This window comes from Myotis lucifugus, unplaced genomic scaffold, assembly GCF_000147115.1.
Source record: "Myotis lucifugus unplaced genomic scaffold, Myoluc2.0 scaffold_381, whole genome shotgun sequence".
Classification (NCBI taxonomy): Eukaryota; Metazoa; Chordata; class Mammalia; order Chiroptera; family Vespertilionidae; genus Myotis; species Myotis lucifugus.
The window spans coordinates 752,230-770,905 of NW_005871429.1; the positions used below are offsets into that span (position 1 = coordinate 752,230).

Here is an 18,676-nt window from a genome sequence, read left to right on the forward strand (position 1 = left end):
TAGGATTATAAGCATTCGTCCTTTCATGACTGGCTTATTTCCATTAGCATATCTTCAGGGTTTATCCATGTAGCATGTGTCAAAATGTCCTTCCTTTGTAAGGCTAAATCTATTGTATATAGATACCATATTTTGTTCATCAGTGGGCACTGGGGTCGCCTCTTGTTTTTTGACTTGTAAATATTACTGCTATGAACATGGATATACAAATGTCTCTTCAAGTACCCACTTTCAATTTGGGGTATATACCCAGAAGTGCAATTGCTTTATCATCTGGTAATTCTATGCATAATTTTTTGAGGAACTGCCATACTGTTTTACATAGTGGCTATACCATTTTATATTTCCACCAGCAATGCACAAGGGTTCCAGTTTCTGTATATCCTTACCAAGCCTTGTTTGTGGTTTTCTTTTTATAATAGCCAACCAAAGGAGTATGAAGTGGTTATCTCATTATGGTTTTGATTTGCATTTTGCTAATGAGGTTGAGCATCTTTTCATGTCTTTATTGGCATTTTTGTAGCTTCTTTGGAGAAATGTCTGTTAAGATCCTTTACTTATTTTTTAATCGGATTGTTTGTTTTTGTTGTTTGCATAGGTAAAAATTTTTTTAATGTTTATGCCTGCCTAGTCCAGGTTTTGACACCAGAACTGTTATTTATACACCAAGCTACTCTTGTGAGGAAGAAGTTTAGTTTTGACTGACACCTTCAACATGCACACACAAAGAAATAAAAAAGTTTGAGAGTCATAATAACCCCAGTGAAATTTATGTGACTAATTGCAAACTACTTTTGCTAATGAGAGGAGGTAAATATATTCCTTATTAGTTCAAAGTATATCCTTGAAATGAGCTCAGAGAACTTCACTAAAAGCTCAACTGGCTTTAAGATGTTATATATGTGTCTCAAACCTGATAACTAAGTATCTAGATATAGGAATTGCAGATACTACATCAGAAGTGTTCCCCTTTCTGAATATAATTAGAGGAATTGTTTTTATTGTAAACTTATTTAAATGTTTCATGAATTCATGTTACTTGCGATGTCAAATCTGATGTTGCTTATATAAATTGAACATTGCTCATACCAAAGGCAGAGATGCTAGTTTGATCTGATGATTGACTGTTTCCTGCAGTAATAGAGTAGTACATTTACTGGTCATTTATTGTTATATTACACTCATCTACTATGGGGCTGGAGCCAGGAATAAGGACCTCGTTAAAATAATCTTGGTGAGTAATATAAGCAAGGAAGGACTTAAATGCTAGACTCTGACTTTGAATTCCAGCTCCTCACATTGTCAGGTTGAGTAAGTTAGCTTTTGTAAGGCCGTTTCCTCATGTATAAAATGGGTAATCATGAACTACCACATGGGGTTGTTGTGAGGGTTAAAAAAAGTCAATACATAAAGTTAGTATAGTGCCTGTAACATAGCAAATGCTTGGTAAGAGTTAGGTGATATGATGATGATGATGATGATAATGATGATGATGCCAATAATAATGACTAATGCTGCTAGAAAACCTAGTTAACAATATTAGGTTGTTGGTCTACTGGAAGTCAAATGAGCATTAGAGATTAAACATTGAATTATTCTTTGCCATTTTTTCCTTCCCCTTTCTCTAAATGATTTGGACATCATTCTTGAAGTCCTAGCTATAAAGTAACATTCAAGTCTTTTATGTGATGGAATACTATTCTAGTACTATACTGTAGCTGGATAAAAGTCTAAGACCTAAAATAGATTTTTTTGTGTGTGTATTTAATGAAAATAATATATACTATATTGTATATCATGAATTATTTGGGAGACATGATTTAATCCATAGTGTAAACAAAGTTTGTCTTATAACAGTATCTATATCTATCTATCTATACAAAAGCCTAAGCGACTGACCAACTGGCCAGTAGCTATGACACGCAATGACCACTAGGGGGCAGGCGCTCCAACTGGTAGCTATGATGCGCACTGACCACCAGGGTGCAGATGCTCAATGCAGGAGCTGCTGAGCTGCAGTGACTTAGCAGCTGCGGTTCTTGGGTGATGCACCCGGAACCAGAGAGAAGGGAGCCCGATTCCGGGTTGCGTCACCAAGAACCACCCTCTCGCAATCCAGGACCCTTCAGGGGATGTCGGAGAGCCAGTTTCGCCCGATCCCCACAGGTCAGGCCAAGGGACCCCACCCGTGCACGAATCCATGCACCGGGCCTCTAGTACTTAATAAGAGTTTTACTAAAGTTTGTTTTTATTTTTAGGGCAAACCATTTATTATAACATTCTTTCAATTCTCAGGCTAGATGAACTACAGAAGCAACTACAGGAAGATATTAGGCAGGGCCGAGGCATTAAATCCCCTATCAGAATTGGAGATCAAGACAGTACAGATGATGAGGATGGCCTCTTAGAAGAGCAAAGGTATACTGGTTTTTCATAATATATACCCTGTTAAGTTTATACATTTTTTAAGTTTTATCTTTATAAAATAAATGGGCAATTGATGGTTATTTACTTGGTGGCTAATCTGTGATGGATTTGAAAGGCAAATGTTAAGGCCAAGTTATATCATTTGTTTTTTCTCCTGTTTATTGTTTCTTTTCACACACATTTAGTGGCTTTGGACTAATAACTAGCAAAAAGTATGAGGAGCAAAACACATGTTTTCATGCCAGTCTTCTAATCTAGGATTACATTGATCCTAAGAAAAGTTTGCTTTACACTCAACTTTTAAATATAAATTTAAATGCAATATAACTGTTTGTTATTCAATAACTTTTTTTAATTTCAGGGAATTTCTAAAGAAATTTTCAATTACAATTGATGCTATTCCTGATCATCATCCAGGTGAAGAAATATTTAATTTACTCAATTCCGGAAAAATTTTCAATCAGTATACCTTGGATTTAAGAGACTCTGGTTTTATTGGACAAAGTGCTGTAGAAAAGCTTATTCTTAAGTAAGTAGAAAAACATACATTTTACTTTTTCACATATAAAAATTACTATAAGATTCTGACTGATATAATCTTCTAAAAGGTTAATTTCTATTATGACCTATCCAGTTTCTTACTTCTCTTCTTTATTACTATTGCCCTTTGTGTTTTATTATTTAATTATAGGAAGCAGTGTAATATAGTCGTCTGGCACATCACATGCCTTTATTAGGATGAGATCTTACCAGGTGTACCGGTTAATAATGCAGATTTTGTAATCAAAGAAAACACGATAATTTCAAGAGAAACATCAGAAGTGCTTTATTCAAAGTAATGTCCATCGCTAGCTACACACTTGCCCCATCTTTCAGGTAATTTGTGGATACTGTCCCAATAGAACTTTTCTTGTTTTGAGGCAAACCATTCAGAGACCCAATTTTCCACTTCTTCGTACGTTTTGAAGTGCTGCTCAGAAAGTGCGTGTGCCATCGATCGGAACAAATGGTAATCTGAAGGAGCAAGGTCTGGTGAATATGGCTGGTGGGTTAATACTTCCCAGGCAAGATCTTTTAATGTGTCTTTAACTGGTTTTGAAGTGTGTGATGGTGCGTTATCATGAAGCAAAATTACTTTGCCTTGTCTTCTGGCCCATCTGGTTGTTTTACGATCAAAGCGTGCTTCAAAATTGATTATTTATTGTCGGTAGCGATCAGTATTAACGGTTTCACCTGGTTTTAGAAGCTCATAATACACCACACCTTCCTGATCCCACCAAACGCAGAGCATTGTCTTCTTTCCGAAGCGATTTGGCCTTGCAGTCGATGTTGATGGTGGACCTGGATCAACCCATGATTTTGTGTTTGGGATTCTCAGAATAAATCCACTTTTCATCACCAGTCACAATTCGATGCAAAAAAGACTTTCTTTCTTGCCATTGAAGCAACATTTTACTCATGACTTTTCGGTTTTCCATTTGTCTTTCGTTCAGTTGATGTGGCACCCATTTTCCTTCCTTTAAAATCTTTCCCATTGCTTGTAAACAATCGGAAATTGTTTGCTGAGCAACGTTTAATCTTTCTGCAAGTTGTTTTTAGTTTGACACGCATCTTCATCCAATAATGCTTATAATTGTTGGTCTTCAAACTTTTTTGGTTGACCTGGACGTTCTTTGTCTTTCACATGAGAGAGAAAGATCCATCAGCTGCCTCCTGCACGCCCCCCACTGGGGATGTGCCCGCAACCAAGGTACATGCCCTTGACCGGAATCGAACCTGGGACCCTTGAGTCCGCAGGCCGACGCTCTATCCACTGAGCCAAACCGGTTCGGCTGCAAGTTGTTTTTGAGTTTGACACGCATCTTCATCCAATAATGCTTATAATTGTTGGTCTTCAAACTTTTTTGGTTGACCTGGACGTTCTTTGTCTTTCACATCAAAATCATCACTTTTAAAGTGTTTAAACCAGAGTTCACAAGTATCTTGAGATGGAGCATGTTCACCATAAGCTTCCTGAAGTATACGATAACTTTCAGCAGCACTTTTCTTTAAAATAAAGTAATGAATTAAACTTCCCGCAAATGCTCTTTTTTTTTGCACAAAATTCGACATTTTTAAGCGTAAAAATATTTATGATATTAACACCTTCAGCAAATTTGACATATGAAGTTTTGAAGCTTGCTGTCAATACAACAAAATAGCATACATATCAAATCGCATATATATCAACATATGTGTAACTCCATCTATTGAAAAAAATCTGCATTAGCCTGACTGGTTTGGCTCAGTGGATAGAGCGTCGGTCTGCGGACTGAAGGGTCCTGGGTTCAATTCTGGTCAGGGGCATGTACCTTGGTTGGGGGCACATCTCCAGTAGGGAGGGTGCAGGAGGCAGCTGAATCGATGTTTCTCTCTCATCGATGTTTCTAACTCTCTGTCCCTCTCCCTCTCCCTTCCTCTCTGTAAAAAATTAATAAAATATTTTTAAAAAATTTTTTAAAATCTGCATTATTAACCGGTATACCTGGTAATAATGAGCTAATATGCTAATTAGACCAGAGGGCAGAATTACCTTCTGGAATGACCTTCCAGAATGACCAGTGAGCGGGGACGGGGCCGCGAGGGCCGAGAGGCAGCCAAGGCTGCTGGGGCTGCAAAGGCCTACCCTTGCACAAATTTCGTGCATCGGGCCTGTAGTCAGTATATAATAACAGTGACTATTAAAATAATAGGGGCTTTGCCTTAGCTGGTTTTGCTCAGTGGATAGAGTGTCAGCCTTCAGACTGAAAGGTCCCGAGTTCAATTCCTGTCAGGGGCACATGCCTGGGTTGTGGGCTTGATCCCCAGTGGGGGACATGCAGGAGGCAGCAGATCAATAATTCTCTCTCGCCGAAACCGGTTTGGCTCGGTGGATAGAGCGTTGGCCTGCGGACTGAGGGGTCCCAGGTTCGATTCCGGTCAAGGGCATGTACCTGGGTTTCGGGCACATCCCCCGTGGGAGATGTGCAGGAGGCAGCTGATCGATGTTTCTCTCTCATCGATGTTTCTAACTCTCTATCTCTCTCCCTTCCTCTCTGTAAAAAAATCAATAAAATATATTAAAAATAATAATAATAATTCTCTCTCATTAATGTTTCTATCCCGCTCTCCCTCTCCTTTCCTCTCTGAAATCAATAAAAGTATATTTAAAAATAAAATAAAATAACAGGGGCTTCATGGACACCGACAAGGGGGTCAGTGAGGATCTGGGGCTGGAGGCAGGGTTAGGACTGGAGGGAATCACCGGGGAGAAAAAGAGGACATAAGTAATATTTTCAACAATAAAGAATTATTTTTTTAAACATTAACAGGAGCTTAAATAAGAAAAAAATTTTTTTATGTGAAAGAATTCATAGATAGGAAGTCCAGAGCTGGTGTTTCACCATATAATCTTTCTTCTTCACCATCCTTCGTAATTGGTTGCTTTAGGTGTTCTTGGAGCTCCAGCCTTTGCATTCAAATTTCCAGAAATCCCACACAACATTTTTACTTATGGTTAGTTGGGTAGAACTTAGTCAACGTGGCCATACCTACCCACAGGGAAGGCTGGGAATAATTTTTATTTCAGGGAGCCAGTGTGCCCAGCTAAAAATCAGGGTTTGGAAAAGAGGAAAGGCAAGGATAGATATTGGGATAAGCAATTAGCAGTCTCTATCACAATGCTTTTCTCTCGAATTACCACAGAGCTAATTTCTCTCAGTGCATGATATCTCAGATCCAGAGAGATCACATTAATTCTGGTGCTGAGTTTATGGAAGTACAAACCCAAGCTGGCAAAAGCAGACGATGTCCTGAGACTTGATAGGCTCTTCCTGTTGATAAACACTGCCAGCTAATGTAGATTTGTCCATTAGATAAATCTAGAGCCAAGCCAACAGATTGGATCAGTTTTAGGTCATCAATTGAATATCTTTTATAAGTAACCCATCCATTGGAGTGGAATCCACCCAAGAATGACTTAAGGATGTTGTCCTTGCTCATTTTCCTGATTATGTCAGGTATGGTGATAGAAGTTTCTTGTCAACAGTCATATTGAGTTTGCTTTATTTTTTCAGATCAGGAAAAACCGATCAGATTTTTTTGACGACGCAAGGCTTCCTTACCTCTGCTTATCACTATGTCCAGTGTCCTGTACCTGTGTTAAAGTGGCTGTTTCGGGTAAGAGAAATGTTTGAGGGGTATTGCTTCCAACTGTATTTCCCAGTCAAAAGTAAACTTTTAAAATATAATCTTATTTGAACATTACTAGAGAAAAAACTAATACAGCTTATCAAACCCATGATTTCAGTGGATTAGAATGAGGCAAAAGAATAAATGTAAAAAGATTATAAAGAAAATACTAATGCAGCTAGTGTGTAGGATAGTCAGTAATGTTGTACCTGGGACATACATTGGTAAATCACTGTTATAGTTAGTTTCAGAAAGATCTTCTAATGCTTACATCCTGGGGGTACCCTTTTGCCCCCATTTTTATGGAGGTGACTGCATACATTTTTAGGATTTGACTTGACTAATCTTTCCTCATTCATTTCTTTTTAATGTAAATCAAATGGAATGTTTCTCCTCATTCATATCTAACTCTTAAATCTACCTCAATTATCTTAATTTTTGTATTATCTATATGGTAACTTTATAAATATTTAGTGGTATCAGAGAACTATGATATGTGAAGTGAGAAGTGGGACAAACATGGAGTTTCTAGTCTGGGCTTTAAGATAGTATTTGAAAGAATCTTATATTTGGCAAGAACTAGATATTCCAGTACAGGCTTTTATTCATTTTTTCATAAAGCTGGCAATTTTGAGTGCCAGCTCTGCCAGGTAGTGAAGAGAGAATAACAATGAAAAAGGTGTTTCTGATCTCATGAAATCCACATTCTAGTATAGAGGAGACAGGCAATAAATGAGTGTGTGCACATTTGTAGGTATATCAAATGGTAAGTTCTATGAAGAAAAAATAGGCTAAAGAAAGTTTGATTTTTCTATGTATGTTATATATATGGTATCAGTAAGGCCTTACTGATAAGGTGAGGTCTGAGTAAAGACTTGAAGAAGGTGGTGAACTGAGCCTTGTCACTATGTGAGAGAAGAGCATTCTAGACAAAGAGAATAACAGGTGGGGCAGACTATAGGGCAGAAGCATTTGCTTCCAGTAACTGACTACTTAGACCCCAGTAATTTTTTAACAGTCCTAATTAAATAAAAAAAATGTCTTCCTACGGTTTTTATCTAGTGGTACTAAGTATCTTTTCTACAGCTTCCCAGAATTTGCTTCATCTGTCTTTACAGTACTTCGGTTATTTTTATTTATTGATTTTGAGAGAGAGAGAGAGAGAGAGAGAGGAGAGAGAGAGAGAGAGAGAGAGAGAGAGAGAGAGAGAAACATCGATGAGTTGTTCCACTTATTTATGCAATCATTGGTTGATTCTTGCATGTGCCCTGACTGGGAGTCCAACTGGCAACCTTGGTGTATAGGGACGACACTCTAACCAGCTGAGCTACCCAGCCAGGCCCCTTGAGTTATTTTTAAATAACTATCAGGACTGTCCTCTCTCCACACTAAACATTCTGCAGTCACTAAATTTCCAGTCTCTTTACTGATCATCTTTCTGATAGACCTTTAGCTTGTCAATGTCACTCATAAAGTATTTTTCCCCTCCCTATATAAATGGACCTATGCTTCAGATAAGGTCTTTCTTACCAGCAGTTTCTAGCAAGCTTTTTACCTATCTACTCTACCCACATATTTCTATTTATTACAATTCAGAATTTTATTTGCTTTCATGACAGGCCTCTATTCTCTAATTATGTAATACATATTTTCTTAAACTTATAAGTAAGACTTTGCATTTAGCTTATGTTAATTTTCATCTTCTTGATGTGTGCCCATCATTATGACCTTTTTAAAACCCTAATGATAGCATACAAGCATATCTTTGTGTAAGCAGTTTTTTGTGTGTAAGCAGTTTTTTATATTCTTCATATTTATTCTTTGAAAACCAAACTAATAATTATTTTTAAGCACTTTTTCTGTGTCTCACTTCTCCTTTCCAATTCCAAATTCATTTTTCATGATAGATCGACCAATTTACAAGTTTTTAAAAATAAATGTCAGAATTCATTTTAAATGTCTTTTTTTAAATTATTATTGTTATTTAAGAGGGAGAGAGAGATAGAAACATCAATTATTAGAATTGTCAATCAGCTGCCTCCCACAAGCCCCCAGGGGGATCGAACCCACAATCCAGGCATGCGCTGACTGGGAATCAAACTGTAACCTCAGGTTCATAGGTCGACACCCAACCACTGAGCCATGCTGACCAGGCTCAGAATTCATTTTAATGCTATAGTCCTAATTAATATTTTGTAAATTTAATTGTGAAAATGTTTTACATCTTTGTGATCTAAATGTAGTAGACCAGAAAGACAGTTTACTATTTATTTTTTTACTGTTTTCAGAGGAAATTCACGTGGGTTTTTGTTTTGTTTTTTAAATATGTTTTTATTAATTTTAGAGACAGAGAGGAAGGAGGAGTTTTAAACTTGTGCTTTTATTCCCAAAGAATTATCTTGTAAAATTTTATTAATTACATGACTCTGCATATAAATTCCTGTGTAAAAAGGCCAACTAGGTCAAAGTGCAAGGACAGCCGTGGCTGGGTGGCTCAGTTAGTTGGATTATGGTCCCGTATAGGTTCTATACCTTGTCAGAGCACATACCTAGGTTATGGGTTCAATCCCTGGTCGAGGTGCATATAGGAGGCAACCAATTGATGTTTCTCACATCAATGTTTCTCTCTTTCCCTCTAAGATATCATTATAAACATAACCTCTGGTGAGGATTGAAAAAAAAAAGTACAAAGACAATAGCTTTGCATAAATTACTAAATTATTTTTTAAATTTTCCCAAAGTACACTCACACTGGCCATACTACCTGTTTCCTAGTACACTTCTGAACACTGAATATTATCAATATTTTCAGTCTTCACCGATCTTGAAGTCAACTAATGACATCTTGTTATTTTTCTTTGTATTTCATTGATTATTGGTGATACTGAACATCTTTTTAAAAGTACGTTGGTATGTTAATTTGCATATTTGTATCTTTTCAAGTATTTTTACTAGTTCTTGGTTTAATGATTTTGCCTGTGAAGTGATCAAGCTGTCAGCCTTTTCCTTTGTGGTTTTTGAGTTTTGTGGCATGATATGAACTCAAAAATTATTTTATAGTTTCAAATGTTGTATTTGTCTTATTATAAATGAAGTTTTTAAAAATAACATGTGAGAATGGAAAAGGCCCTGACTTCAGAATGAGACCTGGATTTAAATTCCAGCTGCTCATGTATTATGTTGGGTGGAGTATTTTAATCTCTCTGAGCCTATTTGCTCCTATGTGTGATGTATGACTACTTCATAAGGTTTTTATAAGTATTAAATGAAATGCACATAAAACACCTGTTGTATATGTGGCTGGCAAATAGTAAATGCTTATATTTTCTTTCTTCTCCTTAATACTCTTATCGTTCATCTACTTAGATGATGTCAGTTCATACAGACTGTATTGTGTCCGTGCAGATTTTAAGTACATTGATGGAAATAACAATTAGAAATGGTGAGTATATAATGGTAATTAGCAGTATGAATTATTGGTTGATGTGTACCTGGTCTTTTTCGTATTGCTGAAAATTACTAGTAGGATATTTGGGAATATAGAATAAAAATTATTTTTGTAATCTAAAAATGAAATGAAACTCCAATCAAAAATGAGTGTCTGCATTTTTCTAGTTGTATAAGATGTTGCAAGTGGCAGCCCTTACCTAATATTTACCAAGTCATGGCTTACTGTGCTAGGTAAGTAGAAATAGTTGCAAGTTTATTTATTTAGTCAATTAACTTTAATTGGCTCTTGGTGAGCAACAGTATTATACTGATTGTGCACTGAGGCAATTGATAGTGTCTATTGCAAAAGTGTGACAATTGCTTTTTCAAAACCTTTGAGATCTCTTGTAATGAAACAAGCATTGTGATCTAGCTGTCTTACTTGTTTTGAGGATTGTGACACATAGGCATTGGTGATGGTAAAATCACCCTGTGCTAATAGTAGTGGTATTTTACCGTTGTTATTTCCATCTTTTCAAATGTGTTGCTTTTATCCATCACTCTCAGATACTTTGTTCATAAATATCATTTCTTTCATATTTATTTGAAAATTTGTAATTTTTATATGATCATTCTAAACAACTATATTGTTAACATATCATTACCAGTTGTCATTATATAGAATCACTATAATAATCCATATTTCACATGCAGACTGTCACCTTGCAACTCTGTGTTTGTGAACTCAGGATTTGAGATAAAATATTTTCTTCTACTAGATACCTTCAGTGATTCACCAGTTTGGCCTTGGATCCCATCATTGTCTGATATAGCAGCTGTGTTTTTCAATATGGGAATTGATTTTAGATTTTTGTTTCCTCTGGAGAATCTTCAGCCAGACTTTAATGAAGATAATCTAGTGTAAGTTTTCTTTTCATAATTAATGCCAAAAACATTCTTTTAAACAATTGTTATATAAGAATAGTTAATAGTCATTCTTTTAATAACTTTAATATCCATTCTTGATTTTTTTAAAAATCTCTCAAAGTTGAAATGGATCTTGAATTAGATACATGAACCTCTGTCTTCAGCTAAAGCCATCATCATGTTTAAAAAGGAAAATAGAAACTTTTTTTAAAATTCAAAAACACAGTAATAATATTTTACCTGTTTTCTGCTTTGCTCTCCCTTTGTTCTAACCAAAATATCTGCTTGTTCTTTCTCTAAATTAGCCATTGTTGCATTGGCTCTTCCTCATGCTGACCCCTCAGTTCCATCCTTAGTGTTTCTCTGTCAAAATATTACCTGTCTTATTTATTGAAACACTATTTAAAAGAGCAAAAGACAGTCCATTTATTGGGGACAGATTATGGTACATTAATAATAATCATCACAACTACTCAAACGTATTGCTTAGTATGTGCAAAGCATGGTTCTGAGGTCTTAATATGTAGTATTTCATTTAATAATCACTACAACTATTAGTTAGTATTTTCATTCCCATTTTGCTGGTAAGTAAGGCATAGAAACATATTAAGTAACTTGCCCAAGGTGTATAGCTAGGAAGGGACACAGGACTACCAAGCAGATATTTAAAAAATAAAAAGTGCCCTGACCGGTTTGGCTCAGCAGATAGAGCGTCGGCCTGCGGACTCAGGGGTCCCGGGTTCGATTCCGGTCAAGGGCATGTACCTTGGTTGCGGGCACATTCCCAGTGGGGAGTGTGCAGGAGACAGCTGATCGATGTTCCTCTCTCATCGATGTTTCTAACTCTCTATCCCTCTCCCTTCCTCTCTGTAAAAAATAAGTAAAATATATTTTTGAAAAATAAAAAGTTCTTCACATATGGAAGTATCTCTATGATAAATATAAAGTGAAAAAAGAGTTGTGCAGAAAGTAGTATATAGTATGCTAACATTTATATTAAAGGTGTGAGGAGGTGAAATACTCATATTTATTTGTATATGCATAAAACACTTGTGGAAAAAAGGACAAATTAGTAGTGATTGTGGGGAGGGGAGATGGGTGGCTGAAGGTCTAGACTGGGAGTATAATTCTTCACAGCACACTGTATCTATATACCTCTTGACTTTTTAATTAGATTAAACAAGAAAATATTATCTTTTTTTAAATCACCTAAGGGTATGCTTTTTTATTGATTTTAGAGAGTGGAAGAGAAAAACATCAATCAGTTGCCTCTCGTACATGCCCTGCCAGGGATGGAACCCTCAGCCTAGGCATGTGCCCTGACCAGGAATCAAAGCTACAACCTTTTCATGTACAGGATGATGCTCCAGCCAACTGAGCCACCCAGTCAGATCTTTGAATGCCAAGTCCATGTGTCTCCTCTTCACTTACCTCAACCAAAATTGGGGGCTTACAGTTGTTTCTTTATATTGCTGTGGCAGTTTCTTTAAGTCATAGGAGGCTTTTAAATACTAAGAGTTCTTTGTAGTCAGAGCCATCATCTACATAACTCTCTGACACCAAAAGCAATGAGGATAGTGCCTTATAATAAGTAGTTGTTCAAGGAAAAACTAATGCATAGAGATAGAGATCAAATTAGTATTTACCTGGAGTGAGACAAAGTAGATTGACTTGCATCTGGCATGAAGGGACTTTTAGGGGTAATGGAAATGTCCTATTTCTTGATTCGGATGGTGGTTACACTAGCATATATATTTATCAAAACTTAAAATGGGCATATTCCTTTTATTGTATGCAAATTATGCCTCAATAAAATATACATTTTTGATGTTATATTTCTTATAATTATATTGTACCTAATTTCGTTTTGCTTTATTCACTTTCGATAGTTCTGAAACACAAATGACATTGGGGGGAAAAGGAAGTGAAGATTCATCTTGTAAGCCGATTTTTTCAACTCTTCCTGAAACCAACATTTTAAATGTGGTTAAGGTAAGTAAAACACTTATGTGTGTCTTAACAGAGAGCTGGAACCATTTACTTTGGTGGTTAATAGTTTTAAAAGAAAATCAGTAGTGTTTTACCAGGTGATTTCCAGTCTCTGAAATTTCTTAGCAATAATCTTTGTTTTAAAGATTATTTTTGCTGTTTTTATTTTGATTTTTAATATTAGGAGTGAAAGGGATGATCAGAGTATATATTTAACATAGTTCTAGGAATACTTTACTAAGAAGCTTTTTGAAACTAATATCTTTAAAACCAATAATTTTTTAGAATTCAGATGTATGAAGAAAAAATATTACAATGTAACTCAGTGACTAAGAATAACAGTGTTAAAACATTTTTAGTGGTTGGATCAAATCAATGATATTACGCTGTTAAGAAAATCTTGAGCCCTAGCTGGTTTGGCTCAGCGGACTGAAGGGTCCCAGGTTCGATTCTGGTCAAGAGCACATGCCCAGATTGCGGGCTTGATCCCCAGTAGGGGGCGTGCAGGAGGCAGTCGATCAATGATTCTCTGTCATTGTTATCTCTTGCTTCCTCTCCCTTCCTCTCTGAAATCAATAAAAATATATTTTTTAAAAAAAGAAAGAAAAAGGAAAATCTTGAAAATGAGAAAATAAGGAAGAAAATACTTAATCCTATCACCTAATTCAACTACTAGCATGAGTATTTTTTTTCCCTAGGCAGCTAATGTTTTGTTTTCTACACAATTCTCTTTTGCATTTTTTATTTAAAAGTTCTTATTTTAAACTAAGTAAAATTTATCTCAAGTAGCTTTGTCTCTGCATTTGTGTCAAAGTTTCTAGGCTTATGTACATCAATACATCCAGAAGGTTACCAGGATCACGAAATAATGTTACTGATTTTAATGTTATTTAAAATGAGTTTGGAAAAACAGCTGAAGCAGATTCCTCTAGTGGACTTTCAAAGTCTCCTGATAAACCTGATGAAAAACATCAGAGATTGGAACACAAAGGTAATATTATTTAAAAGTTTAGTATTGGTTTTCTTGTGTAACATCACAATTTGACTTTCACAGTGCATGCAGAATAGTTTCTAAGCTCAGTTAAGATCTTGGGCAGATGAAAAATAAACTGAGGAAGGGACTGTCTTTGCTGGGACTGTATTATTTAAATTCATTACAACTGAATCATCTCTAAAACTATTTTTTCCACATATCTACCCCCACCCAGCCCCAATGTCTTTATTGGGGAATTACTGTGGGCCAAGCATTAATGTAGATGCTAGAGATACATCTGTGAAAAAAGACAAAGCCCTTGACCTCATGGTAGTTTTACCCTAGTCAGAGGGTTATATAATAAATAAAGTTGCCCTAGCTGGTTTGGCTCAGTGGATAGAGCATCGGCCTGCGGACTGAAGGGTTGTGGGCTGGATTCCAATCCAGGGCACATGCAGGAAGCAGCCGATCAATGATTCTCTCTCATCATTGATGTTTCTATCTATCCCTCTCCCTTCCTCTCTGAAATCAAAATATATATATTTTTAAAAAAAAATAAATAAAAAGTAAATGTAGATTATGATATTATGTCAAGTTATAATAGGGCTACAAATAAAGCAAAACATGAGTATAGAGAGTAGCAAGGCAGTCAAGGAATGCCTTTCTAGAGTGACCTTTGAGCAGAGACGAAAAAGAAATAATGAAGTGAGTTATACATACAAAAATATAAGTTGAACTTCTGCAGCCATATTGAGGCTAAACATGCATAATTTTTGTTAGACTTTTAAAAATTATGTTTTTCAAGCTTTTTGGTGGAAAACTTCAAAGAAGTGTAAAAATAGAAGAAAGTATAACGAACCCCTAACTACCTATCACCCAGCTTTGTTATTATCAAGACATTATCTTGTCTCATCTGTTATCCTCCCCCCATATTTCTTTACCCTACTCAGGGATTATTTTGAAGCAATTCTCTTAGACTTTAAATAGTGGAATAGTGAAGGATCCTTAGAATGCAAGAAATCCCAGGTCCAGGAAGATGTACAGTCTTGTACAACTCTCATTATACACCTTTGGGAACTGATATTTGTATTCAAATCACTTTATTCTTCCAAGAAGGAAATTTAAGTACATATAGATAGGTATCTGTTCAGTCTGTTCTAGAGTTTAAGATAAAATTGAATCTGTGTACTATCTACATTTTAGCAGGTACTAGGCTCCATGCTGTTTCTAAAAATGAGTGCTCTTTTCATTATAATGCTTCCATTATGGCAAGATCATTGTAGATGATCTGTTGGATATTTGATTCCACTGTCCTGTTTGAAAAATCTTACTCATTCTTTTTTTTCAGGTGCCTGAACTCTGTTTGGCCATAAATGAACTCTCCAGTCATCCCCACAACCTTCTGTGGTTGGTACAGCTGGTCCCTAACTGGACATCCCGTGGAAGGTATTGAAAAGTGAGAATTAAACATTTAAAAATGTATAGTGTTATCTAGCCGATGTGGCTCAGCAGTTGAGGATCGATCTATGAACCAAGAGATTACAGTTCCATTCCCAGTCAGGGCAATTGCCTTGGTTGCGGGCTCGCCCCCCAGTTGAGGGTGTGTAGGAGGCAGCCGATCAATGATTCTCATCATTGATGTGTGTGTGTGTCTCTCTCTCCCTCTCCCTTCCTCTCTGAAATCAATAAAAATATATTTTAAAATGTATAATGTTTACATTAATAACATAATGCTTTTGGGACCTTTATTTCCTTTTATCATACCTTAAGTGTTAGATCTGAGTCTTAGCTCTGGGAAAATGTATTCACAGCCCGATTCTGATAAGGCAACTCTAACTTTATGTACAAATATTTTACATGAAACTTTTACTATTCTATTAAAGCTTATATGTTCTTATATAGCCTTCTCTTGATTAGCTATATTTTCAATTAGCAGGACTAGAAGAACTTTTGGCTCATTCATCTGCTTCTCAAACAGTATTGATTAAAATACATTCTAAAATTGTAATTCCAGGCAACTGAGACAGTGCCTCAGCCTAGTGATTATTTCAAAGCTTTTGGATGAGAAACGTGAAGATATCCCTAACACCAATAATCTGCAGGTATAGGTAACATTTTTGTATTCCTTTAATAAATGGAAGAAGTAGTAAAGTGTAGGGAAAATTGATGGATCCTGAGTCACAAGTCCTGGGATTAGATCTCAACTCTCAGACATAATACTATTCATGTAATCTTTAGGATGATACTTAATTAATGAGATTTTGTTTCTTCATCTGTGAAATGGAGATGGTATCACACCCTCTACCATCTCCATAGGACTGTTGTGGACATTTAGATCAGCGATCGCCAACCTTTTGGACCTCATGGACCACCAGTGGTCCGCAGACCACTGGTTGGCGACCGCTGCTCCAAAGGTTTCCTTAAATCAGCGGTTGCTAACCTTTCGGAACTCACGGACCACCGGTTGGCGACCACTAATTTAGATGAAATAGTATATAAAATCTGCTGGGAAATCATAATGTGTTATATATGATGTCATTTATTAAATTAATGCATCAAGGTTAGCAATTTTATCACAAAATTAGAAATTGCAAAACTATCTATACTAATAAAAGCCTAGGTGGTCATCACGCCCTCATTCCTCACGATCCATCACCAGGGTGGGCGGTGCTTGACGCTGCTTGCACTGCACGGGACCGCAGGGGCAGGACCCCCAGCTCCAGCCTACCTCTTTTGGGCAATCGATCGTGGGGCTCCCGCACTGAGAGAGGGCACAGGCCAGGCTGGGGAACACCCTCCCCTCCCCTCAGTGCACGAATTTTGTGCACCGGGCCACTAGTTGTGCATTAATTGCATCTTATACCTGTTTTAATATTAGTCTTTAAATTGTAGAGCTTAAATCAGGGGTCCTCAAACTTTTTAAACAGGGGGTCAGTTCACTGTCCCTCAGACCGTTGGAGGGCCGGACTATAGTTTAAAAAAAAACTATGAACAAATTCCTATGCACACTGCACATATCTTATTTTGAAGTAAAAAAACAAAACGGGAACAAATACAATATTTGTATTTGCATGTGGCCCGCGGGCCGTAGTTTGAGGACCCCTGGCTTAAATGTTGTTGCCCTTCAGTACTTATTCAGTAGTAAATATTCACATACATACACAGGTGTGTATAAACATGTCCTAGGCAAGTTCCACTCTGAGAAGTCCTGAAGGCTTTTTTCAAACATTAATAGTACTAATGGGACTACTCATAGTTATATTTGAAAACTCAACATAGAACCGGATTTAGATGTAGTGTTCTTGTTTGAATTGCAGTTTGGTACAAGATAATCTGGGGGGAGAGGGGGATGAATTAGAGACTCTGCCCTTGAAAACATAACCTAAGTCATTGAAACAAACAAACAAAAAAATAACCATTGTGGTACAGTGTAGTAAGAGCAGTGATAGAAGTGTGCACAAGGTGCTATGGGACAGAGATTAAAAGAAACAGCTGCATTGGTGGAGTTGAGGTAGATTTGATTCCAGATACTTGGGGACCACTTCTGAGTCACCAGGGTCATTATCAAATATCTCTCAGTCCTTTCAGTGATATTTACTGCCTTCAAAAGGGAATTCTTTTAAAAATTCAGTGACTTCTACTCACAGAGAGATTCAGTTTTACTGACTTTCAAATAATTTCACAGAAAATACACTCTTTGATCTCTATTATAATGCCATTTGGTCTCCTCCTTAAGCTTTTATCCTCAATTACAAGCACTAATCTTTCATTTAAAATCCCTTTTAAGCAATTGAGGACTTTAAAATAGAAGAGAAATTGTTATTAGTTAAAGGGCCAAAATTAGAGAAGTCAAAATGAACAGACCCCTTAAAAAAAAAAAAAGAACAAAAAAGTCTGAGAAAGACCAACTGTATTGCTTAATATTACTCAATGTCTTTCTTTTGATAGATATCAGTCCTACATCGGTATCTTGTACAAATGAAGCCTTCTGATTTGTTGAAGAAAATGGTCTTGAAGAAAAGAGCTGAACAACCAAATGGCATCATTGATGACAGTCTTCATTTGGAACTTGAAAAGCAGGTATCTGAAGATAGATCATCTCAAAAAGAGTACATATGAGCATGACTGATGCCACCTTGCTAACCATAGCCTGATACAGCATAGGCATTTAGAGAGTACTATAAAGTGAATGTTACTATCACAAAATTCTTCAGTAAACTTGAGAGTTGAGGTTGAGGTTAAAAAAGGATGGTTATTGGTAATTTAATACTGGGAATATTTTTTTGTAGCCCTTTACTTGGGCAGTTGTGAGGTAAAATGAATGCACTTGCGTTAGAAATCAGAAAGCCTGGATTAAATGCATGGCTTTTTCGTACTTACTCAATTTACTTTAGCAAATCCTTAATCTTTCTTGGGCAGCTTTCCCAATGTGTAAACTGGAGTGATATCTATGCTAGCTAATTTCATGGGTGTTCATTTTATTCATTTCTCTAATAGGCATATTACCTGACCTACATTCTTCTTCATTTAGTTGGTGAAGTTAGTTGTTCCCATTCTTTTTCTTCTGGACAACGGGTAAGTAGTTTTAAATAGTTTTTGTTGTTGTTTTTAATAAATGTCACTATTGATGGAATGAATGAATGAACATTCTTTTTTAATTGTATTAAACTAATTGGGTGACATTGGTTAATGAGATAAGTTTTGCCCAGCTGGTGTGGCTCA

The 18,676-nt window shown here is 36.4% G+C and overlaps 1 protein-coding gene across 4 annotated transcripts in view; it reads left to right on the forward strand.

The window, feature by feature from the left end:
* The window catches only part of SLF2 (SMC5-SMC6 complex localization factor 2), a 42,976-nt gene that overhangs the window by 13,089 nt on the left and 11,211 nt on the right, over positions 1-18,676 (forward strand). For all 4 annotated transcript variants that reach the window (XM_006101728.3, XM_014467122.2, XM_014467123.2 and 1 more), the window contains exons 7-17: positions 2,296-2,418; positions 2,789-2,956; positions 6,522-6,624; positions 10,003-10,078; positions 10,845-10,986; positions 12,882-12,984; positions 13,796-13,972; positions 15,303-15,400; positions 15,969-16,056; positions 17,903-18,034; positions 18,452-18,529. In XM_006101728.3, the coding sequence (XP_006101790.1) occupies positions 2,296-2,418; positions 2,789-2,956; positions 6,522-6,624; positions 10,003-10,078; positions 10,845-10,986; positions 12,882-12,984; positions 13,796-13,972; positions 15,303-15,400; positions 15,969-16,056; positions 17,903-18,034; positions 18,452-18,529 (1,288 nt within the window). The remainder of the gene's footprint in view (positions 1-2,295; positions 2,419-2,788; positions 2,957-6,521; positions 6,625-10,002; positions 10,079-10,844; positions 10,987-12,881; positions 12,985-13,795; positions 13,973-15,302; positions 15,401-15,968; positions 16,057-17,902; positions 18,035-18,451; positions 18,530-18,676) is intronic.